At 36.9% G+C, this 24,960-nt stretch overlaps 4 protein-coding genes across 4 annotated transcripts; 1 reads left to right on the forward strand and 3 right to left on the reverse strand.

Annotated features, from left to right (window-relative positions):
- Nucleotides 1-62: 62 nt before the first annotated feature.
- LOC117780553 (dTTP/UTP pyrophosphatase) lies at nucleotides 63-1,268 on the reverse strand. The gene is made up of 4 exons (XM_034617120.1): nucleotides 1,091-1,268; nucleotides 751-995; nucleotides 551-697; nucleotides 63-490 (listed from the first exon to the last, which is right to left on the reverse strand). Exons 1-4 carry the CDS (start codon nucleotides 1,178-1,180, stop codon nucleotides 346-348), a joined length of 627 nt encoding a protein of 208 aa, XP_034473011.1. The 5' UTR covers nucleotides 1,181-1,268; the 3' UTR covers nucleotides 63-345.
- Nucleotides 1,269-1,584: 316 nt separating this feature from the next.
- On the forward strand, nucleotides 1,585-7,860 carry LOC117780020. Its single transcript, XM_034616385.1, has 4 exons — nucleotides 1,585-2,304; nucleotides 3,207-3,994; nucleotides 6,644-6,937; nucleotides 6,998-7,860. Exons 2-4 carry the CDS (start codon nucleotides 3,332-3,334, stop codon nucleotides 7,301-7,303), a joined length of 1,263 nt encoding a protein of 420 aa, XP_034472276.1. The 5' UTR covers nucleotides 1,585-2,304; nucleotides 3,207-3,331; the 3' UTR covers nucleotides 7,304-7,860.
- A 451-nt stretch (nucleotides 7,861-8,311) lies between these two features.
- LOC117779971 (neurotrimin) lies at nucleotides 8,312-11,487 on the reverse strand. Its single transcript, XM_034616330.1, is given in 7 exon segments — nucleotides 8,312-8,433; nucleotides 8,691-8,762; nucleotides 8,819-9,100; nucleotides 9,158-9,293; nucleotides 9,296-9,521; nucleotides 9,618-9,861; nucleotides 11,484-11,487. Coding segments are annotated over 7 exon segments (1,083 nt in total). The 3' UTR covers nucleotides 8,312-8,314.
- Nucleotides 11,488-16,589: 5,102 nt separating this feature from the next.
- LOC117780948 lies at nucleotides 16,590-21,550 on the reverse strand. Its single transcript, XM_034617645.1, has 3 exons — nucleotides 21,442-21,550; nucleotides 17,362-17,562; nucleotides 16,590-17,289 (listed from the first exon to the last, which is right to left on the reverse strand). The coding sequence occupies exons 1-3, from the start codon at nucleotides 21,506-21,508 to the stop codon at nucleotides 17,087-17,089; spliced, it is 471 nt and encodes a 156-aa protein (XP_034473536.1). The 5' UTR covers nucleotides 21,509-21,550; the 3' UTR covers nucleotides 16,590-17,086.
- Between the last annotated feature and the right edge of the window lie 3,410 nt (nucleotides 21,551-24,960).

Consider the following 24,960-nt stretch of genomic DNA (forward strand, 5'->3'; position numbering starts at 1 on the left):
CTCTTTGCAATAAAAATTAAATATATATAAAATAATAAAAATCAATAAGAAGGCGGTCAAAATACATTTAAATTCAGTTGCATTATTTTTTTTCTTAATTTTCTGAAAACGATACAGCTATTTGACTTCTATTGACCAATTTTTTAATTTGTTTTCTTGACTTAGTCTGTAGGCAAACAAAAACAAACAAATACAAATACAAATAGACTGCGTTATCAGCACAGACTAGCAGCACTTTAGGTGTAGCCTCTGACGTTGAAGCGAAGTCGCCAACAGATTAGAAATGTTCGGATTGTGATAAGCGCGCGACTGACAAGAAATATTGGCCGTTATTCACTTTAATGGCTATTTAAGATCCTCTAGAAAGAGCTTGTTTAGTTCGCAGCATAGACGATGCAGAGGCAGACCCATCACAGCGTAAAAGTCGCCATCGATGCGAGGAATCATCGCGCCTCCGGGTCCTCGTACTCCATAGGCTCCCGCCTTGTCGCTGCAGAGGAAGAGAGCAAAGATGAGCAGGATAATGGTTAGAATATGTCCAGCTACTCACAGTGGATCACCGCTGTCCACGTAGCTTTGGATTTGCTCCGCTGTCAGCTGGCCAAAGTAAACGTCGGCGGTATCCGTAAATTGACGCACGCCGTTTGCGTGCTTAAGCACAACGCCCGTAAAGACGCGATTGCATTTACCGGAGAGACTGCAGAAGGTTAACTTTAGTGTGCTGTTCTTCTCCAAGAGATGGCAACTCACTTGGTCAACATGCGAACTGCATCGGCGGAATCCACTGGCTTGCCGTAAATCTCATTTCCCAATGTGACCATCGTATCTGCAGCTATCACAATCAGTTTCTTGTCATCGCCAGCGGTGCTCAAGCGGCTGAACACCTCATCCGCCTTGCCCAATGCTGTTGCCTCTATAAAGTCCGTGAAATCCTTAAAGTCCGCCGGGTTGAGATCCTCCTTGAATGTGGAGGGACACAGTTCTGCATTGAGACCCTAAATCACAACAATTTCGTTTAAATTGTTTTATTTTAATTTGCTTTTATTTAGCAGACCACGTAACAATCTCAGCTGTTATTGTGTATAATTACCACCATTTGCACTAGTTCCTTCCGACGGGGAGAACCGCTGGCGAGGACAATGCGGTAGTTGCCCAACAAGTGTTTTATTGGCGCCAACATAGCATAAATTTAAATAGTAGTTGGTTAATTTCAACGATAAATATTTAGGCGCGCTAACTCAGCAAAACAAAGCCATGTGCCAGAAGTAGGGATGTCGAAATATCATCGATATATCGATATATGTATAGATATTTTTTGGTGATGATATATTTTTGGGCAATTTTTTTTCTGGCGATAATATCAAAATCAATATAATTTTTTGATATTATTTAGCGAAATTTTTAGCCGTTACCTTAGTAGATCTACTAAGCAAATAAAGTATCGAGAACACATTTCATACAACTAAAGCGTCGGCGTTCACTATGGACCAGAAAAAAAATCGTCCTTTCATTATAATTAAAGTGTATTTTTGCTTGGTATTGAAACAGCGTACTAAAAGTGATGCAACAGACAAATCGATAATATATCGTTTGGCCACCACCACTCATCGAGAGACAGCAAAACAACGCGAATTCATTCGGCATAACGCGATTTCAGTTGCCGAAAAAAGTTTTGTTGTGCAATTGCTAAAAAAAAACCACAATTGAACGTTTGAAAGCCGAGTGACAATTTATAACGTTTGCTCTTGGGCAGTGGGAGAGTGAAAGAAAGCAGCAGCAGCTGCTGCAGTTAACGTGAATTCGTGAATTAAGAAGCGAGTGATTTCTTGATTAAAGCGCATAGAAACAAGAGAAGAACAAGAGAAAAATCGAAATGAAGAAGCAGCATGAATTTCGCTAGATTACGTGTGTGTATGGCCGTGTGTATGTGTGTGTCTATATTAGCTTAGTGATATTTTTAATTGTGCTTTATGCCCGCCGACGCCGACGTAGCCCGTTGTCAAATTAATTCCGCTGTGTCGAACACATTTGCCGTTAGTCAGTACCAGCAGCAGCAGCAACATTTACAGCTAAGCAGAGGCTCGTGTCTACGTGCCCATAACAAACCAGAAAACCAACGTCGCTGTCGCTGTCCGTCCGCCAGCGAACGTCACCTTGAAGTGCCACTGCCGCTGCCGCAGTCACAAGGCGCGCACAAGTCGACGTTGTCGGTTGTCGGTTGTTGTTGCTTCCTCGCCGTCTCGCTTCCTTCTCCGACAACAACAGCAAAGTCCAACTCTGGGCCAACCCCGAGTGTGTGAGAAGGTTGGTGATAGAACCCAATAATAATTAACACATTATACTATGTTTCTACTGATAAGCATTTTTTATTGTTAATTTGCTCAATTGTACATTCATCAGCCCAAAACAGCTAATGTTTGTTTACTTTTGTCAGCGACTGTTATGGCAAAATTGAGAACATTGCGTAAACATTTTGCGGCGTCAATCAATGTAAATTTTGCGTGTAACATGTAGACGAGAGCTGTTTCAAAAGTCAGCGAAAAATAAAATTTTAGACAAATTGTGTTCAAATTAAAAATAATTAACTATATGATACTAAAGAGTTTTCATTTATTTTATTTACTTTAGAATAAATAATATAAAAATGATTGATATTTGTTATCCAAAAAAAAATAAATAAGCGTTTTAGTATGATATGATATAATAAATGGAGTTTTCATTAATAGATATAAAAGAAAAAAATGCCAATTCATATATCGTAAACAGGTTATGTTTTTTGCTTATTCTAATTTAAAAGCTTTGTTAATTAGTAAATAACATATATACTTTTTAAACAGCTCCTAAACAAATTTGCAAATTGATCAGCCAAATAGGAAGTGCACAATTTATTTATAAACAAAATGTTAAAATTTTCGCAGTTTATTTATTGCAAACTAGACGCGCCAATAAAAAGTCGAACGCTAATAATAATAATTCTATATAATAATTGATAAACAAAAAAATAGTGTCATTAAGCTTATTATAGTTGACTTGAAAAATTCAGTTAAAACTGCTTTAATTTATACTAAGATTAGGATTAAAATGAATCTCCACAGTGTTGTCGAAACTGTGACCCCAGGCGACAGTGACTGCAAAACTGTTGTGTATATTCGATATGTAAACTAACGACTCTCCTGCTCTCCCGCTCTCTTTTTGACTCTCCACAGCTTACATCACGTGTTTGAGGTGACGGCAACATTGTAGCTGAACATCACGCGCTCAAACGAAACGCTCTCTGAGAATCGTCTCTCTCTCTCTCTCCCGATATATTCGCCTGCTCACTGAGGTGGCCATGTTTTCGCTACAGCAGCTGATCAAAGCTACAGCCGCAGCGTCGTCAGGTAGCGGCGGCGTGGGCGGCGCTATAGATCTATATAAGTTCCTCAGGCAACTCAGCAGCAGCGCTGCCACACGCGGCAGCGGCGTGACGTCAACATCAGCTGAAGCTACAACTACAACGACAACTACAGCAATACCAAAGCAATCTAGTCAAGCGCCGTCGAGCGAATTCCACTTCAGCGACAGCGTCAGTCACAATTCGCCTTTGCCAGCGCACGGTTGCTGTTCGAGCGAATCGAAATCGAAATTGAAATCGGAGTCGGAGTCGGCGCACGACGTGAATATAATACCAAAGCAATTTGTACGCAATATATTGCAGCAACGCAGCCAGGACATACAGCGATTCATTCACACGCAGCGCAACGTTGACAACGCCAAATCCTCCTCGCATCATCAGCAACAACAAACAACAAAGTTTGCCATGTCCTCACTGGCAGCAGAGCCTCTTCAGGCTGAGATCTCCTCCAGCGATGGCAGCAACAACACTAATGCCACAGTGGCAGTAACCGATGGCACCTCCTGCCACGAGACTGTCTCCAGCCCTGGCCAAAAACCCTGCTTCAATTCTGGCCTTGCCGACATTCTGCAGTTCATGGAGCTCATTGGCAACCTCAAGGTAAGCAGACACTTATTTAAAAAAAAAATCAAAGAGCAACAAAAACGAAAACAAACCAGTTTCTTCAGTCTTCTTCTCACACGTGTGCTCATCGATTTTTCCCCTAGTCAGCATAGAACCAACCCCAGGAGCAGCGTTTTCTCTACCTCTTCTCTTTTTTTTTTGTTGTGATTCATTTTGATTCCGTCGCATAGTCAGCATTATTTTCGGTTGTTTTCATTTTTCGACTCGTATGTTGATTATTATGGCGTGTATTATCGCGTGACTCTTAGATTAATTTTTGTTGCTTTTTATTATTTTTTTTTTTGTGAAAGCGTAATTGTTGTATTTTAAGGTGGAGGTGGATGTTTCAATGTCTAACGCAAGGTTTTTATTTTCGTTTTTGATTTTGAGGTTTCAGCCGAGAAACTTTTTTTTAAAGCTATCTAAAATTTTGAAGAGTAGCCTTGAAAATAATCGCAAATTAATTGTCACACTTGTGCTAATTAAAAATAAAACCTAAGAGCTGAAAGTAAAATAATGCATTGTCAGTTGTTTTAGAAATAATTTTAGAAAACGGAAGAAAGCTTTTTAAAATTTATTTAATGCAATTCCACTCAATTGTCCTCGAAAGATACTGCACAGATACTTACTACTGCACAATATTTATCTTAAACAGAATTTTTAAAGCGATAACAATGCAAAACTTTGTTTTGTTTTTATTTAAATTTTCTGTCGATTTTATGCCTTTTGTCTGTACCCAGAAAACGTATTTATTTATTTATTTTTTGGCTCTCGTCAAAAAACAAACGTTGTATAATACTTGAGAAATCGTTGTTCTCTTTCCTAAAATTTTGTATAGTTGATTGCCAAAAAGATATACAATATTATATATATGTATGTAGATATAAGCAGAAAGTGGGTTCTTTATATTGTTTTGCTTTGTTTCTTTCAAATTTCTGTTGGGGGGTTTCCCTTCTAGCAGCTGTTGCTAATGGTTCTCTTTGTGGGAGAGTGCCACACGCCTAGGTAGAAAAGTCTTCTCCCCGTGCACCTCACGTGTCTTCTTCCCCTTGCTATCTAATCAACATAATTGATAATTTCAATACGACCAATGACGTTGGATGAAATTAAAGTATCTATACAGTAGACGCTTTTCGTTATTGATCGAATAAGTTGCTTGTAATTTGAGCAGAAATCGATTTTGAAATTGACATTTCGCTTAATCGAACTTTGAGCTCAGTTTCTAATTGCATAAGCGCATCGATTTAAACCGGATGCGATAAAACGAAAGCGCAATGAGGCAAAGTTCCAAATGGTTCACGTGAGCACAAACAAATCATAATATTTTTATTAGATATATTTCAAATGTATTTTTTTAATTCTGAAATAGCAGAGGCAAGAAAAGTTTTCTGACGTACAACAGTGTTTGACAGAAATATTTGCAAGGCAATTTGGCAAAATGCTAGAAATTCTTATATACATCGTATATATGTTTTATCTACACATATATCGTCAAAATATTTAGAGCGTAGAAGAGAAAAAGAAAATAAATAGAATGAACGCACCTTGTGACTTTGATCTTGGCCTTCAAAATGTAGACGATCCCCTTAAGGGTGAAGGGCAATAGGTTGCAGTGTCGTTGCTACATACTTTTTAGGAACAACGGAAAGATCAAAAAAAAACATTTTGTTATTCAATATTTTACATGTTTTCGTAGTACAACAAAGACACTGCGATATGAACTGCTGATAAAGCAGAAATCAATGGGTGTTCCGTTAATTTTCCTTCTTTGGCAGCTGTTTAACTGTTGTGTTGACTTTCCGTCTAATATATTGTTTTCATTAGACTTTGTAACAGTATGGGCTTATCTAACTTTTATCGCTCCAACCTTATTCCATCTCTATCTCATTTGAATCGTGTGATAATCGTAGAGAACATATTGTAATTATTGTATTTCATCTGGAATCGCAGCTCATCAGAGTCTTTTTATCTATTCATGTAGGTCATGTTATAAACTAAGCAGAACAATAATCAGCTTAATTCTAAACATATGCGAATTCATGATGGAATATCCGACTGTGATAAGAACGCGTTTTCGTAAGCACACAATTTCGAAGTTTTACGTGAATTGCAGTAACTAAACCACAGCAATTAAAGATAACTAATCAGCAGACACAGATAAAAGTCAAAGCTGTGCAAATAAGTCTCATATGTTAAGCTCTATCACCATGTGATTATTAAACTACAGTGTAATACAAGAATTTAACTAAAGGTAATAACGTGGTCAGAGCACCGGAAGGTAAGAGATTGGTTCTTTAGGCTGTTTACCGCTTTGGTCTATAATTAAACAGTTTATTGATCAAATAGCAACAGCCTACACCCCTCTCGGGAGGTTTAGGTTGATGGCCTGAGCGGTAAGCAGGGGAAGGGGGACGGCCTTGGTGACGATATCGCCGACAACGTTGACAGTGTTGTCCCTCTCTCTTATGTATTTCTTTTTAATTATACAAAGTGCTTTCGCTGCGCTATGCAAATCAGAAATTAGTGCGTGACAGGATCCTAGAACGTTACAATAAACATATCTAATAACATCTAAACAGTACTAAAAATACTTAAATTTCTAATTTCTAAATAAATAAGTAAATAAACTCTCCTGTTGCATTGCAGCACACCAAACGCACTGGTTGGGTTCTGCGGGATGTCAACGACTGTGAGTCCATTTCGGGACACATGTATCGGATGAGCATGCTTACCTTTCTGCTGGACGGCAGTGAGGGGCTGAATCAGATACGCTGCATGGAACTGGCGTTGGTGCATGACTTGGCCGAGAGTCTGGTGGGAGACATAACACCCTTTTGCGGTGTGTCCAAGGATGAGAAACGGGCCATGGAGCTTAAGGCCATGGAGGACATTTGTAAACTAATTGAGCCCCGTGGCAAGCGCATCATGGAACTGTTCGAGGTAAGTTGTGGCATCTATTTGCTGTCAATATGTTTAGCTTATGTTGAGTTGTCTTTACAGGAATACGAAAACGCGGAGAGTGCAGAGTCAAGGTTTGTCAAGGATTTGGATCGATTGGATATGGTTATGCAGGCGTTTGAGTATGAAAAACGCGACAATTGCCTGCTGAAGCACCAAGAGTTCTTTGACTCCACAGAAGGCAAATTCAATCATCCGTTTGTCAAGAAACTTGTCAACGAGATCTACGAACAACGCGACTTGCTGGCCAAGGCCAAGGGAGCAACGCCGCCGCCGGCCATTGAAGTGCCTCGCATGGAACTCACGTCGCCCACAAAGCTATCCAATGGGCAAGGCAGTTCAAGTTGAGCATGGAACGGATTTTTTGCTTGCATTGCAATTGTTTTAAGTTTTGAGATTTAGGTTAGCACACATACACACGGACACACCTTCATACACACACAAGCACTTAATTTTTAAGCCAATTCAACTAACAAAAGATTGTTAAGCCTACCTCGACACGCTCATAGCTAGAATTTACACTTATCATTTTAATTTATTTTTCAAAACTTTCTTATTGTTTAGTTAAACTATTGACACGGCAGTCTGTGCCATCATTTGTTAAACACTCCCTTTAGTTCAATTTTATTTGATTAAGTGTTAAAGTCGTAGCTAAATACGTGATTGAAGATGTAACACAACTGTACATAAACCTATGCAGAAATTTTAGCTAATTTTAAAAGAATTGCAAAATATTTTAAAAGTTGTTAGGTGCAAAATTGTACGTCAAATCAAACAAAAATAAAAAACTCACAGTGTATGTCATTAATAAAATTTCGTAATCGAAAATCAAATCAAAAAAAATAAATAATTTTCCTTCAAAATACTTTATCGTGAAAAAAGTGTCGTACTTTAAAATTATAAAAGAAATTAGACAAAAAAGAATATAATAATAACTGAAGTCATGGTACAATAGTGACAAAAAGACAACAAAAAAATTGTGTTTTCTTTCATCAATTTTAGAAAGTCATGAATAATTATCGAGAGAAGTTTCTGGTGTGTGCTTGCAATAAGATTTTAATTAACGATACATTAATTTAAAGTAATATTTTTAATCAAAAAATTAACTAATTTAAGAAAAACATCCAAACAGTTTTCAAATTATAAAATAATTTTTTTTCTTGTCTTAATAACAGCAACCTTAAATATCAATGTAATTTTCAGCAGATAATAGTTAAAGTTAATGTACCACAATTATTGGTGGAAAAATTTACATTATATATACCAACCCTTATTCTGTTTAATGATTATAAAGGGAATTCAGAAACAAGTTTTTTTCTACTTGCTTAATATTCTTAATAAAAGGCATCCTTTGATTGCTCACAAAAATAAAATTTTATTAAAATAGCCCAAAAATAGGATACAAGTATAATTTATAATGTTTCGATGCCGGGTAACTCTTTGCGATTCGATATTGTGAGCTATATTCGTCATGTATTCTGTAAATGATAAAGAAAAAAAAGTATTCAAAAACATCTTAATATATTCTCGGAAAATAGAATGGAAATTGCACAATTATAATGTTGTCTAACCTTGAGCTTAAATAGTGTTATATTGATGCTTAACTTAAATTTCAATAATGGTTAATGTTAGGACTAAAACCATTTTTAATAACTTTTTTGGACCTCTGGATATTTTAAATGTAAGCACATAAATTTTTCCTTTTCTAGTTCGATTTCACCTATTTTATACACACCTTCTATGACAATAAATTGATTGTCACGCGTTGACGTTTGATGCGAATGTTGTACATGCTTTTTGGCCTTATCTAAATGTAGAACTAGACTAAGTTACTTTGATTTAAAGCATGAAAACTCCACTTACGATGTAATGTAATACTGCGTTCTGTCTCACCGATTGCATTCTTGGCAATGCATTTGTATTCTCCAAAGTCACGCTTTGTCACCGGACGCAACGTAAGTCGCATGACAATACGATGCGCATGATCCACGACCATGGACTCATAGGTACCACCCTGTAATAAATCCTTATCCTTGATCCAGAAGTTAACCGATGCTGGCTGTGACTCACTAATGCATTCCAAAGTCAATTTCTGTCCCAATCCTACATAAATGGTGTCATAGCGTGTCCAGATGGTGGGTGCAACTGTACATGAAAGGTAAATCTCTAAGAATCTATTTTTTCCAATCCGAATTTACTCACAATTTACAACTAACATGATACGCTTGCTAACCGTTGGTGGCACCCCATTGGAGGCAATACAGAGATAGGCCCCCATGTGGACTCGTTGCAACTGCCACAGCGTTAGATTCTGTCCCTCTAAGCTGTAAACCTCCTGCTCCTCCTGCTCCCCTCAGCCATCAACCAGAGCGGTGCGTTCTCCTCCCGTCGCCAAGTGATTGTGGGCAAGGGCACACCTGTTGCACTGCAGGTGAGCGTCACATTCTGACCGCTGGTACGCACCACATCCTGGCTCGTCTGGTAATCCACAATGTCCGGCGGCACGACCACATCAAGGTAGCCCATTTGGCTTTTCATAGGATCCGTGTTTATTTGGCACATATACCTACAATTTAATAAATATATTTGACCGTTAAGTAAATATTTTGTTTAAGTATTTAGTGAAATATGAAGAATTATTCGATTGTTTTATTTTACCCACCAGCCGCGGTCCGATTCTTGAACATCGCGAATACGCAGCTGCCAAATGCGATGCTCCGTGTGGGAAATGCCGATACGATGGTTCTTGGTAATGACATGGTTCTGTATGCTTAAAATGGTCTGGGTGTCGACCCTTAGCCAGGCCACCTTATAGCTCACCAGATCATGGACAATGCACGTGAGGAGCGCATCGCGTCCCACAGGCACAGTTACATTGTTGATGGGGCCACTGAATTTTGGATCCGCTGGAAATGGAATGACGGATATAATGTGTAAGTGGTTGACATTTACGATTCAACTCGTTAGGGTGTGCAATGACGCAAACGTTATACAGGTCTACGTTTATCATAAGGGGATGTTTATGAGGCGTATAAATGTTAAAATCTGGCATTTGGTATACATCTTGAGAAATGCTTAAAAATGTTTGCAATAAAAGTCTTAAGGAGACAGCAAACCTCTAATTAAATATTGTGAAAATAATATGTTGCAAAAGTACAAATATAAGATTTATATATTTTTGACAAAGAACTTTCAAAATACTTTTCGTGGAATATGTATTATACTTTTATATGCAAAAAAATGATTATTACAAAATTATTTTTTTAATTATTAAAATTCATGATTCCTACTTCTGGGATTAAAATTTGTATACAAATGGTTTTTTCTCGGTCTACGCCTGTCATTTCTAATCCACAATTATGTGCAATAATTATTTTGTACATTTGTGTGTCTGCAAAATGTCAACGGCCCGAACGAAAAGTGTTTTAAATTTTTCCAGATGCCCATTATGCTAGGCAAAGCTGTTTTCATTTCAATTTTTTTTTATATTTTCACGCTCATAAATTTTATTATATATACGTTATGCGTACTTAGCAGCAAATAATCCAACAATTAGTTAAATTAGCTGCTTTTTGGGGGTGACCTAAGCAGACCGCATTCAGAAAGCCTACAAGTGATGAGATGCTCATAAATTGGTGTGGACTTAGGAGGTAGGAATTTGACAATGTCTGTGAAGTTTCTAATATTATAAGGGCAAAAATGGAAACTGCCAGGTTAGCACGTTTTTTGGTCAGAATCTAATCCTTATCTCATTGCTTTTATATTTGGTATTTTCTTTTTTAAAAATAATTTTTAAATAGAGCTTAAAATTGCAAAGTGGTAATTAGTATGCTTTGACCATACACAGGTATATAAAATGTAATTAATAAATATTTTTTTAATGAAGAACATAATAAAACAACTATACATAACTTGAAAATTATTAAAGGAAATCAAATTAAATTAAGCAAACATAAGCTCGTATTAAATGTTTATTAGTTCAAAATTATCTCTTAAAATTGATTACTCTTTTTTAAAAACAATCGAATATATAAAATAAAAAACGCAAAAAAACTTTAAATTACTTTTTTATAATGCTGCTTGCAAGACTAAGTATACCAAATGATCTCTAAAATTGAGTTCATGAATGAATGCACTCAATTTTCATTCAATTCTTAGAATATATTTTTTAATTTAACCACCAATTTTATGCAACTTCAGCGTCCACATTTGGGGCTATCTGATAATTGTAGGGTCGTCGCATTCAACTCGTTACCAAGGACCTCAAACAATGGCGTCAACATGCCGGCCCAAACGGTAAACCATCACGCCCACAAAATGCGAACCGTAAAAAATCACATCACATGCCTAACAAGTAGCATGATTTTGTGGCTCGCCGACGCTTCACACACCGCAAATACCTAAATTACAATTATGACCAAATAATACCCCCAAAAAGTACAAAAAATAGACCCCACAGCAGAGTCTCCAGTCAGTACGTAGAAAAATGTAAAAAAGCGGCAAATATGCGCTCTACCTTTTTATTTACCCATTTTGCCCTCTGATTGCCATTGTAGAGTGGGTGTGTGTGTGTGTGTCTGTATGTGTGTTGAGCGCAACTAGCTTCAAGGGGCCTATGCCATGCTATATAGCCTATAATTTGCGATTATGTTTGGGTTCGGGAAAAGCGTCGCTCGTTTCGTCCCAATTGCTGAGCTGTTGGCCAAAGACGCCATTGTTTAGGCCGCTTCGGTTGCTGTTGTTATTGCAATTTGGCTATTGCATGTTTGCATATTGAAACATTCCAACGTCTAAACAGTTTTTTACCATATATGTATATGAATATGTATGCACACATGTATGCCATGTGTATGCACATATACATATATATATATATGTCTGGCAAAGTTTAGCGGCTAACTGAATGGCTGGAAGTTGCTTGATTACTAAATGTTTTGTTGGTTTGGCTTTTAAGCCAATACAAGAAAGCAAACTATAAAGAACCAAAAATAGCAAATACTTGCAATAAACAAATAAGTATATATTTTTTATGTTTATACACTAATAACAATAAATGACCGAAATATTGTTTATTAAACATTTTGAGAAAATTTAAAAAATCCTTGAAAATAAAATTACTGTTAAATTTTGATAAAGAAATTGATCGATTTTAACATTAAAATAATTGAAAATAAACTAAGTAATAATTCTTTTAATAATTTTTCTCTTGATATAAAAATTATTACTTAATATTATGTTCAAATCACTGCCATCAATTTCTTTACTTATTACCGGCATATCTTTATAATGACTATTATATGAATATTATCAGAATTGTTTGACTTTATGTTTATTCACTTAACATAAACATCGAATGCGTCATAACAGTTTTTCATTTCAATTTCCAATTGAAGATTGAAAGATTTACAAGTACTTGTAGTGCGAGTATGATTTATCAAAGGCAACAACAGACACCGCAGGTGGCCAGTCGCCCTTTGAGTTTGCATTCAGCCTGCATGACTCTTTCTCACACCGTTGAACTTGAAACGGAAAGTGAATGTCCTGTCTGTTAGACACTCCGACTGTCTGCCATTTGGCAAATGCAAGCGAGGAAGTCGCGCAACGAAATATGTCAGCACGCAATGTCTGCCAAAAGCACTGCAGTTGCTCGCAACACCACCTCCCACTACTGATACCCCGTCCTACCTCAACAGCAACAACAAAATTACAAAAAAAAAAAAAACAACAAATTTCAAATGCAGCAACAAAATTTGAAGCTAAAAGAAAAACATCATAGTGCCATAGGAAGTGGAAAAACGTCGCTCTTCCGCTATGTTTGTCTGTATGGGGAATCCACTTCTCTAATATCAGATCCTTCCCCTTTCTTATCGTGCGTCCAACGAGCCTGCCAATATTCTGTATTTATTTGAATTTCTAGTTCTTGACACATTGATTTAAGCAACAATTTCTGATATATTTATCAATATTTGCTGCCAAACCTGCTAAGAAAATTGCATTGTTTTTACTATTTGTACTGTCTCTTGGTAGTTTCTTGGGAATGGGAAATTTGATCAGGGTTGCAACCCCAACGAACGGAAGTCGCTCAACGTTTCTGCTTTGCCTCTTCCTCTTTTTTGTAATATGTTGGCCAGAGTTTATTCACTTAGGAAACCCTTGGACTTCCGCTTGTTAGAAGAGTTCCCTTGTACTCTATTTTTGTTTTTGCCATTTATTGGCTGCTTGTTAGCATTTTTGGTAGATATTTTGCACGTTAAACGTATTCAATTAGCTGAACACCTCTCACTTCCATGGACGGAAATATTTATGTTTGCAAATAACATACCTACATGTGTTTTGGCTATTAACTTCAAGAAAATCTTTAGTAGAGTGGAGTCTCGAAAATTGGAAAGTTTTTCGAGTTACAAACATATTAAATAATTAATAACGTATATTTCAGAAATTCAAAAATTATATATTGTAAAGTAATGTATTTTCGATAGGAACGAATTATTAGTATAGATCTGTGTAAATGGGATCGTTTAAGAAAATTAAAGTTGAGTTAGTCATAAGAGTGATTTGTTGACTCACTTCGTGAGGATAGAAAGAGCGGATTGCGAATTTTACATCTGAGAATATTAGGCATCAAATAAATATAAAACCGGTTTAAGTATAAGTAATTATGTATTAAGTTTCGTCATTTATAAAAGTTTTAATTTATAAATTTTAAGCTCATTGAAAATTTTACTAAAAAATAATATATTTTATTGTAAGGAAAAAAATAACAATAATCATTTCATAAATTTTTAAGCAAAATCATTGAAAATTTTTGACACACTAAAAATAATATATTTTTATTGTAAGGAAAAAAATAATAATATTTTCAGCGCTTTCATATATTAATTAAATTTAAAAAATTAAATTAAAAACATATAAAAAAATGTATAAAAATTCTATTTTCTGTTTTTAATAATTATATAAGTGTGTGCTTATAAAGTTTCGCAATGTTAATTTAATTTTACCAAATAATTTACATATTTGGTTACTTTTTCTATAGACAACTTAAAGACTTGACACTCTAACTTACAGTTATTTAATTCTGAGAAAGTTGCGATGCCCAGAAAGACAAATTGTAATATTAACAAAACATGAACGAAGCCCTTTTTCATATTCCACGCTGACTTTCACATTAACCAAAACTGCAAACTGAACTGCAAAGTGTTAAATAAACTTTCTTTTCGACACTTTCACTGCCAAATGGCCAAAGAATTTCCGCCGCACTAACGTGGATTTATTTTTTCCGCTTTTCGCAAAAAAGTTTTTCCTTTCCGATTGTCAAGTCGTCGACGTCTGCACACAATTGGAACTGGCCGCGAACTGCGAAGCGTCGCTGATAATCAAGTGTCAAAATTCATATTCAAAATTCAAGCGTTGCCAGGCGCTGACTCCGACACTGACTCTGATTCTGCCACTGGCGCTGCGCATGTGTCTTGCGGGCTGCCAACTGCTGCCTCAGGCTGCTGGCTGTTGTTGTTGTTGTTGTAGGGTGGGAGGTGTGTGGCATGCATTTGCCGTTGGGCAGTCGCCAAGGTGCCTGTGACGGCTGTTGCTCCAGCTACTTCTGCTACTGCTACTAGAGGGCTGGCCAAAGGAATGAAATAGTAAATGTTTCATTCATAAAGTGCAGAGCGTAACATTTTCATATGCACGTGTCGCGTTCTATTCGCACTTCATACTCGTCTATTTGTGTATATGGTAACTAGTTACTATTGTTACTTTTGTTACACCTGTACCCGTTTAACTGAGAAGAATGGCAGTCATGACTACATGACGACATCAAAGATTTGTAATCATTTCATAATTCTTATGGAAAAATCGAACCATAAAAACTCTTGAATAAGGGATAAGCGTTCGAAAACATGCAAAAGCAGCTTAAAGCTTTCAACAATTAATTGAACACATAGCTTTTAATATTTATTTAAAATTCTTATATTAAAAATCGAGTTTACATCTAGTAGTTTTAGAATACATACATGCTTAGATAAAGTAAATAAAAACTCTTGAGCTAAAGATGACACTAGAGTAACAATTGGCAGCTTAAACTAATATTAAAGCAAAAATAATACAAATAATGACAATAACTTGATAGTGAAATATGCAATACATATTTAACTTTAACTCTTTTACATTACGTTATTCATTTAAGTCAGAACTCTGGAAAGAAGATCCAGTGAGTGGTTTTATGTTTCTGTGCTGTTCTTAAGCGAGCTGCCAGCGACTATTTGCCACCTGATAACAATCTTCTTGCAACCACATTGGCAAATCTCCTTTCAGTGGGTCCCAATCGGTGTGTAATTAAGACCGAATTTCCAAACAAATTTGAGTTGAGGTTTCCTTCATATCTTTTGTTTACGCATTGCTTTTACTTTTTGTGCCACATATGCAGTTTTCTCCTTTGGCGTGTGTGTCCTGTCCTAAGTATGCTTTATTATTTGAGCACAATTAGTGATTTCTCTATACGAATCAAGTCTTATTGTTGCTACTCGTTTAATGCTTTTGTAGCATTATGAAAGTTCGTTCAAACATTCGATTGAAAATTGTTAAGCTTTTGAGTTAATGTTATTTAAGACTTGAATGAAAATCTGATTACTTATATTTGGTTTTCATAAGTAATTTATGGTAGATAGATTGTTAATATGTATTTGAATTGTTACTCTAGTGTCGCTTTTATTCAAACGAATCAGTGCCAGGTATTTTACTTTTAGTGTTAAAATCATTTAATAATTATATAAACATAAATATGATTTTTTTTTTGCTGTAATTTTATTGAATTCAAATCAATTAGTCTTGAGCAGTTAGAATAGGTGAAATTTGTTAAGTGTATACAATTACCAAACAGTTGAGCTTTTCCCTCAACTGTTTGTTGAAAGCATTTTGTGTTAGCCAAGTCTTAAACACTTTTGGGCTTTTTCGAAAAGTAACTGAATAGCAATCGATTCAAATATGTTCACAAAATTGCTTTCACTTTATAGATTTTTTGTTGTTTTAGGTGAAATTTTGCAATAATAATAGACCTGAAGTGATTTTTTATCGAACATTCGATGTTTATCGAAGAACTCAAGAAAAAAAACCAATCATCCATGTATTGCTGTTAAGTTCAAGAAACACTTTTTCCCACTTCTTGGTTATAATTACACAGAAATAAATCAGCTGTTTGGTTTCGTTTCAAAATTAATTAAGTTTAAAAAAAAATTTAAGATAATGCACCAGCAGCTCCCAACAGGATGTCTGCCAGTTAAAAAGGGGTACAACTGCATTTGCTATTTGCATAGATTTAATTAGATAGTATCAACAGGGTTTCCTTGGGTAAGTGAGTCAGCTGACAAACTGTTACAGATTAAGGACAACGATTGGTATTCAATGACAGCTCCAGGATATTAAAACAGGTTTGTGGTGAGTAATGATGACTACCTAATTGGATTTGTCGTGGCCTTGGCTCAGTGGGAAGTCATTGGAAGTCATGGGAAACAAAATAGAATTAGAATAGTATACAATCAAAATATTCATAGGCAGTCCGGAAGATCCTTATTATGTCACCAAGAGATCTATAAAAAAAGATTTACCTCACTAATTCATCATTCCCAACATAAACTCTTGATTTTAACACTGTCACATGGATTATGAACTTTATTCGGTGTGTGATTGGTTAATGCAACTGTGATAATTACATTGGAGCGTCTGGCTATTACATTAAAAGTTTTTTGTTTAGTTTACTATTAAATATTTGGTATATTTATCTTAGAGCGGTGCTTGTTGTTCTATTAGTTAATGATTTATAATTTTGCTTAGGTAAGCATTTAATTTAATAGTTTGTTAACTAGATATTTGAGATTTTCGATTTCATTTCGTTGTTAAAATTATTTAAAATTCCACTGTGAGCAAGTAAGCAAATTTTGAAATCCGGTCATAAATTTTACTATAAATAAAAAGTAGTAAACAAGAGCTTAACATAGAAGTACTTTAAGGGAATACAACTATAACTAAACTATATAAAACATATGTAGATGTTAATCCGCAGCTGGCTTAGCATTCGGAGCTAAACAAAATATCACGTTCGAACTAAAATGGAGATGCAATTATAGCGAGTGTCGCCGCTTAGTTGACCATGGTCAAAAGGGGCAGAAAAATGATGGCAAAAAGGGCGGCCAGGCGAGCAGCTCCGTTGCAGCGATCTGTTAAACAATCCTCGCAGAATATTCGGCGTACGTTCTTCTCGGGGCTGGTCATATTGCAAAGCTCCACGGGATCCGATTTGTTGGTGTAGTAACAGAAACGCTTTGTAATAATCTTGCCATTGTCTGAAAGAATGAAAGTGAGAACTTGTTAAGTTAGAGTATTTAACATATAATCGACATATTTTTTGTATATACTTTCTTCCACACTTTTGCGGCAAACAGGACGTTCGTGATCCGAATTGATGGTGCTGTTGCAAGTGCGCAAAAGGTTGATGTTCCGCTCCTTGATCAAATCATGGGGAATACTATCCTCCTGGAATGTCACATCGCAGAAGTCCTCGGCTCCAATGGTGTCCGAGCTGCAATGCCAGCACTGCAAATGCTGATGTTCCTGAGCTGTGCGTAAAAATCAAACCAAATAATTCGATTAACCTTCTTACTCTTTGTATGACCTTTACGGTCTGACCTCAATAAATTGTTGGCTTGCCAAAAACTACGAGTATCGTTGCTTTTTGGTCATTCAACAAGAACAATGGTGAAAAATATTTCCAAGTTCTAGATGTTGACATCATCTTTATTTGCCAAAAACAACACAGCAACGCCCACAAGTTTCCTTCCAAAAATGCTATCCAACCCTTATTTCATTCAGCAATAGCCACAGTAGATAGACAATTTTTGGCGTTGCCAGTCAAGCCGGCGACTTCATTTTATATTTATTACGTATACGCAACGTTTGAGTATTGTAATTGATAACAAGTAAAAGTGTCTTAACTCGGTTGACTATTGCATGTGATTTTTATGGGTTCCTTAAAATGTCTTTGTAATCAAAATTAAATTGAGCTTTATTCACAGTCAAACCAAAGTTAAAGAAGAATTACACTCATACTAATATTTATTCAAGCTGAAAAATGTTTACTATTTTATAGAATAAAAAAAGATATTATATATTATTAATTTCAGACATTTCTCACTGTATTTTCTTAAATGTTCTCATAGTGTTTTCGTCTTTTGATAAATTTAATTTTACACCTAAAGTTGTTTTATGATTTTCAAAATTATATAGAAGTACAACTATATATTTTGAGTGTACGATTCCAATGAAATTTCTCAGCAGTTTTCCACTTTCCTTTTTATAAATCTCTCAACACATTTTGGGCTCAAATTGATTGAAGTGCAGTTCTCACTGTGGTCAATTTTTATCAAACGCTTTGTTTATTTATGTTTTCAATATAATTTGTTTTTAAATTGAATACAAATTCGTAAACATTGACCGAGAAAACATAGTGAGACTTAAAAAAAAAAGTTCAAGTATTTATAGAGCTGATTCGCATAAAATTAATAATTAATGAGATCACTTATTGTGAAGAGGGGCCAGAAATGACGGGGGCTCATCACGTCCCCAGGAACCACCTGCGGGGTCCAAAACAAAACATGGAAATCCATTTATTTCGCGTGATAAGATAAGAATGAGTATGCGTGATTAGCTGGAGCAGTCCGACACTGATGAGCTGAAGATCAAGATGTTTTTTCCCTGGCCCTTGAGAATTTTCGCATGTCCACAGCAAAATGGTGGAACGGGATAAAGAAGGGCCAAACTTTGCTAACATATTTAACAGTCAATTTGCCGCAAATCTAAAGTAAACATGCCAGGTTCATAGAGGGAACTTTGGACCTTGACACGCTTCATGGCAGCGACCAGGCCCAGTTCTCAAGTATCTTTTGAGGTTTGAGGTGCCAAATATTGACGCTGACAACATTTGCATTTCATTTGGTAATTGTAAGTACGTCTACTCGTATATTAAATTACATTATTATGAATTTAAATTTGAGCTGGCTGCAATAATTTTGCCGTCCTTCAACTGTCAACCCTGAAGACGGCGATGGCGCGTGTATTTAGATTTTTAGTTTAGTTGTTGTTGTCGCTGTCAACCCCATTTAACGCCCACGGCTTCTTCTGCATTTTAGCCTTGTCCATTCTAGTTCTCAAGCTTACTGTAGACTGACGTGCAATTGCAGGTAATTTGCCAGGGACCATGACAAGGAGTCCGACTCGCGCTCTCTCTCTCTGTCTCTTTCTTTCTATTTTTTCTCTTTCTCTCTAGTTCCTACTCTCTCTAAGGACTAACTAGTCCTGCCTTATAAAAGTTAGTGTTAGTAATTGATTGTATACACCACATTGAGGCCAAGTCAAGGTCGTGTCTTAACTGTATCGTTATCGTTATACTCACGCACAGGCTAGCTTTGGAGTGTTGTGGCTATTCCCATACCCTGTAGCCATGAAAATACTTATTATGGTGTCATAAAGTAGTGCAAATGTTTGGAAAAAAAATTAAATTACATTAATAAAATACATTTACAATGATTTGGATTAAATCATGTATTTTATTTTACAGGGTATTTATTTGTGAAGCCTGTCTCACTTGGTAAAAAATATTTGAAAGTCGAGACCTTGATATTGAAATCTACAGGAAATTATTTCTTGTTTATAGTATATGCAAATTTTGTTTCTTCTTTAAACTGAAATCTTGCAACCCTTAAACTTACAAGCTGCAACACTATACCCAAAAAAGGCTTCCACTTGGCCTCAACCCCTTCCCTGTCAAAATAAATTAATCGAATATTCTGTTAAGCATAGTGGTAAAAACAACAGTAATTTCATGTATTCATAGCATAATTTGATACGCATCAGTGTAAGTCGCCTGCAATTAAGAAACCTCTCCAAACAATGTGTGACAAAGGCGGAGGAGGGAGGACGACAGAGGGAGATGGGAAGAAGGTGTGGGGGGTGTTATTCAGTGAAGCGTGCTCAATCTGCGCATCCTGTTTTTGTAGCTCGTTTTGTGATGACAACGCCTGCTCATTATCAGTTTCGTACAAATACACGCATTCATGGCAAGAATTCAAGCAACAGCCCACATCCCGTTTTCGATGGTCTACTATCGGAGTCTATGACATAGTTTCCCCACAGCCAGCAGGGGTAGAAATCTATGTACAGTTGCGATGCTTTTGGCGATGGTCTGTCGCTGCTGGAAACTGGAGCAGACGCCGTTCTGGCGTCAGTTTGACATGCGTGTTGAGAGCTGATGCGCAGTGGGGTCCTCGATTGTCCCTGATTTCTCTGATTGAATGCAAGCCAATTAAATAATTACAGGAAAACACACAAAAGGATATATGTACCCAAAAAAGCAACAGGATGTACACAAAACATTCAATCATTCATTCTATTCAATAACGCAACTAACTCAATTAACATTCATTTCAATTAACAATTCCATTCAATGGCAATTAAAGTCAAATCATATGTAGTTGAAGGTCGATTTTTATAGCCAAATTGAAATGCATTTTACACTGAATAGTTTGGATATTTTGTGAGTGAAACAGCATGGCAAATATTTAAAATAAATAAATCAAGATATTCCAAAATAAACAAAAATTTTAATACATATTTTCCATGCCAATCATTGGAAAACATCAAAATCGTCAGAGCTGCCACAATTATATGACATATACATATATGGACTTACATACATATATATATAGGTATGTGTATATTTGAGAAAAACGCGAATTTTCTGTACATTGACCCACAAATTGTTTGCGTGAGGAAGCAAAACCAAAAGCAACAAAGCCTGGCCAAGCCCTTAAAAAAATCTATTTAATTCAATTCCAGCCAAAGTTTGCCTCCATTAAAATGCTATTAAATTCTAAGAAACTTTTTGAAATTCTTAAAAATTTATACAAAGTTTTAATAAATATCTGCAGCTGCACACTGATCTATATACAGTTAGCCTTTATACAATGCACGCGTTTAGATTCGTATGTATTGAATATAAATTTGATTATGACGTTCATAGAGCCGCAAAAGACTCAAAATAAATCTCAAAATTGAAAAAAAATTTAAATCTTTAAATGATTTGGTTCAGCTGAGTTATGAAAATCAATTGTTTAGCTTTTTAAATATTCTAGGCTATTTTTAAGAGTTCTACAATTTTTTATAAACACCAAAAAACCGTAAATTTGGCAAACTAAAAAAAAAATATAAAACATTATATATAAACAAAATGAAAAGTAAAACATTTCAGTCATTGAAGTGATCGGCACACCTGAGATTTTGATTTAGAAACACCCAAATGGCAACTGCGGCGACCTTGTTGGGGCAGATGTAGTTACACACACAAACGGAACTCGTTATGAATATTAACACAACAATTTTGTGAATGTTTATGAATGCATTTACAACACGGGCATCTGATGACGATCGAGATTCGGACTCACCTCTGATGTTGTAGGCGGTGGCCAAAAGACAAAAGCCAGCAATGATGAACTTCATGGATGCCGACATAGTTAAAGATTGAATATTTGCTCTGGAATGCTATAAAATCTTTACAGGCTATAGACCAATTGGCGACACAATGGCGCCGGTTTTCCGTAAACGTGCTTGTTGAATTCCTTGTGTATCCTGTATGAATTCTCTGCCAAAAGGCTATTTTATTTTCCTTTTATATTTTAATGTCAATCTAATACTGCGCGCGATGCAAACTGCTGCTCGTCCAAGTAACGACTGTGCGACCCAGCGACCCGCAGGCTATGCTGCCACACTGCCAAAACTCAGTCAACGTCAACGTCGGCGCCAGCGTCAGCGTCGACTGTGGCAGCGACAGCGACAGCGAATTTACGTCCTCCATCTCTGCGTGCTGATGACGCATCCAGATGCCCCATGCTGCTTAGATATACTCACACATGATTGTGTAGTTTTTTTTTTCAATTGATGACGTCGCAGTTGCTTTTGTAATTTATTTTATAAACCTCATGATTTATTCTACATTTAATTAAGATAAATGATTTCATTTTGATTTTAAAAGATTAAGTTATATTTGAATTTTTCATTTTTAAAAATCATTATTGACTTGAAAAAATATTTTTTTTTTCAGTTATGGCCCAACTTTTATATGACATGGTCACCCTGAAAGTGGTGTGAAACCCTAAAGCAGAAGATAAAGCTTTCTTGCTAAAGCTCTCTATTCATAAACAAACCGTTTTTTTAAAGCTCAAAACTTAAAAATACAGTAGTATTCAGTGCATTCCCTCATAATACGAAAAGTTCATTTTGAAACTCCTTGAAGTTTCTCAGCAATTTCTTTTATACTCGTGTAATTTAAAAGTAGTAAAATAGAAAGAGGCAAAAAATTAAAAAGTATTAAAGGAGAATTGCCTAGTTTAAAACAGTCAACCATAGATGTCGCTTTTCTTGACAATATGTGGCGACCCAGTGGCGGCCTCTATCGACATAATATAAAAGCTAACACCAGAACATATTAGCAGCGCCAGCAATTATCGATAACTAAATGCCCGTTTGAATCAATCTTCCAACAGCGACGCGCACAATATTTGTAACAAAAGCTTCTCTGAATTATTCAATAAACAATATTATTCTAAACAATAATTAGTGGTTATAAGTAACCATAGTGGTGACCCCGACGTGATCTGCGACAATCTACATCAGTGCAGCATAAAAAAATACATTTTGCCAAAGAAGTCTTGCGGTCGATTTCATCAGGTGGTGAAACACCCGCCATTTTGTATGCACGCACCGCGTTACAACTTACGCGCATTAAAAGGAAGGCGACTAAGTTTCTGCGAAGAAGAAAATCAAAATCAAATTGCAAATATGGCTAATCCGGACGCATTGGCCCAGCAGCTTCAAGATTTGCAGCTACAGCTAGAGGATCTCCGCACAAACATTCCTGTGCAAAATGCGCCCCACGAACCGCCGCAACGTGCCAAAATTCATCTGCCTAAATTTACACGCAACAGCCCTGAGATATGGTTTGCACAAGTGGAACGCGCGTTTCGCTTGCACAGCGTTAGCGATGACACTGACAGATTTGACTTCGTTGCAGTGCATCTCGAAGAGGATGTGGTATCGTCGATAGAAGACTTGATTGTACGTCCACCTGATACGGACAAATACGATACATTGAAGGCACGTCTACTGCAGAGATTCGCCGATCTCCAGAGTCTAAGTTGCGACGTCTTCTGCAAGGTGGAGGAACCTCTGGCCTAAAACCATCCGAGATTCTGGCTCATATGCGCCGTCTCGCTCCGGATCCTGGCAGTGAAAGCGTAATACGCAGTCTGTTTTAGCAGAAATGCCTCAGACGATTCGGCCGCTACTTTCAGTGTGGGATGAGAATGACATATGTAAGCTGGCCAAGCTCGCTGACAAGATGCTCGAAGCTGTCGGCACAAGCACTACTTACGCAATTTCGTCCTCGCTACAGTGCCTCCACTTGCGGAGCACACAGTAAACGCTGTTGGCGGCTCTGGCAATCTGAAGAGATTTCAGACTCTTTGCGCTTTCTGACTCAAAAGTTTGAGAACATGCAAAAGACATCAAGCGCCTACAGTCCAATCAGTCTCGTGATCAGTCTCGTAACCGAGGCCGCAATCAGTCACGCAATCAGTCACGCAGTCCTGCACGGGATCAGCAGAACTCAAGTTCAGGAAACGCCGATCGTCAAGCCAACACGCAACAGACAACACTCTGTTTTTACCACCAGAAGTTTGGCGATAATGCACGAAAATGTCGCTTGCCATGCTCACTTCATCAACCAGCTTTAAACTAAAGCAGCTGTCGTCTACGGTGCTGGCCGGCGACAGCAACACCTCAACCAGCGACAACTCCATTTACATAACCGAACGCCGACACATATTAATGACCAATCATCCCACCAAATATCTCATCGATTCCGGATCGGTGGTCTCTTGTACCACGAGCGTTGGTAAAACATAAGACCAAACAAGGCGATCTTCTCTTATACGCAGCGAATCACACGCCGATTTTCACATACGGATACCAAATAGAAAAAGTTAAACTTGGGACTCCGTCGTAACTTTACATGGCCCTTCATCATCGCAGACGTACAAACGGCAATCATTGGCGCAGATTTCTTAGCTAAATATGAATTGCTAATGATCTCACAAATAAGCGCTTAATTGATTCTCTGACAGGACTTTCGACACCCGCATGTTTGACAGACGTAAACAACCATCTGTTTCAACGGTCCAATCTATGCTCAACCTACAAGACCTGTTTCAAGAATTCGTCGATGTCACAAATCCGTCCTTAAAAACTACACATCAGCACGACGTTTGTCACTATATTGAGACTAACGGCTGTCCAGTGTCGGATCGTCCCCGTCGACTCGCGGGTGAAAAACTAGATGTCGCTAAGAAGGAATTCAATTTTTTAATTGAACAAGGTATATGTCGGCCTTCGAACAGCCCATGGTCCAGCCCTCTGCATATGGTGTCCAAAAGGATGGCGGTTGGCGAGTTTGCGGCGATTACCGCAAACCAAATGCTGCCACGACACCGGATCGATATCCCATCGCCCATATCCACGACTTCACCGAGAACTTGCGTACGATAAAACCGTATTCACAACGCTTGACCTGGTAAAGGCATATTACCAAATACCGATGGCCGAAAACGACGTCCAAAACTGCTGTATGCACTCCATTTGGTCTCTTCGAGTTCATGTACATGCTTTTTATTAAAAAAAATGCAACACAAACGTTTCAACGATTTATGGACAATATTTTCCGGGGAATTGATTTTGTGTTCTGCTACATTGACGACATACTGGTTATGTCAAATTCCCCTGGCTGAACATCACACCTTCGCATGTTTGAGTTCTACAAATTCTGCGTAAGCACGGCTTATGCGTCAACCTCAGTAAATGTGACATAGCTAAATCAGAAGTTCGTTTCCTTAGCTATGTTATCAACCAAC

Source organism: Drosophila innubila, assembly GCF_004354385.1.
Source record: "Drosophila innubila isolate TH190305 chromosome 2L unlocalized genomic scaffold, UK_Dinn_1.0 4_B_2L, whole genome shotgun sequence".
Classification (NCBI taxonomy): Eukaryota; Metazoa; Arthropoda; class Insecta; order Diptera; family Drosophilidae; genus Drosophila; species Drosophila innubila.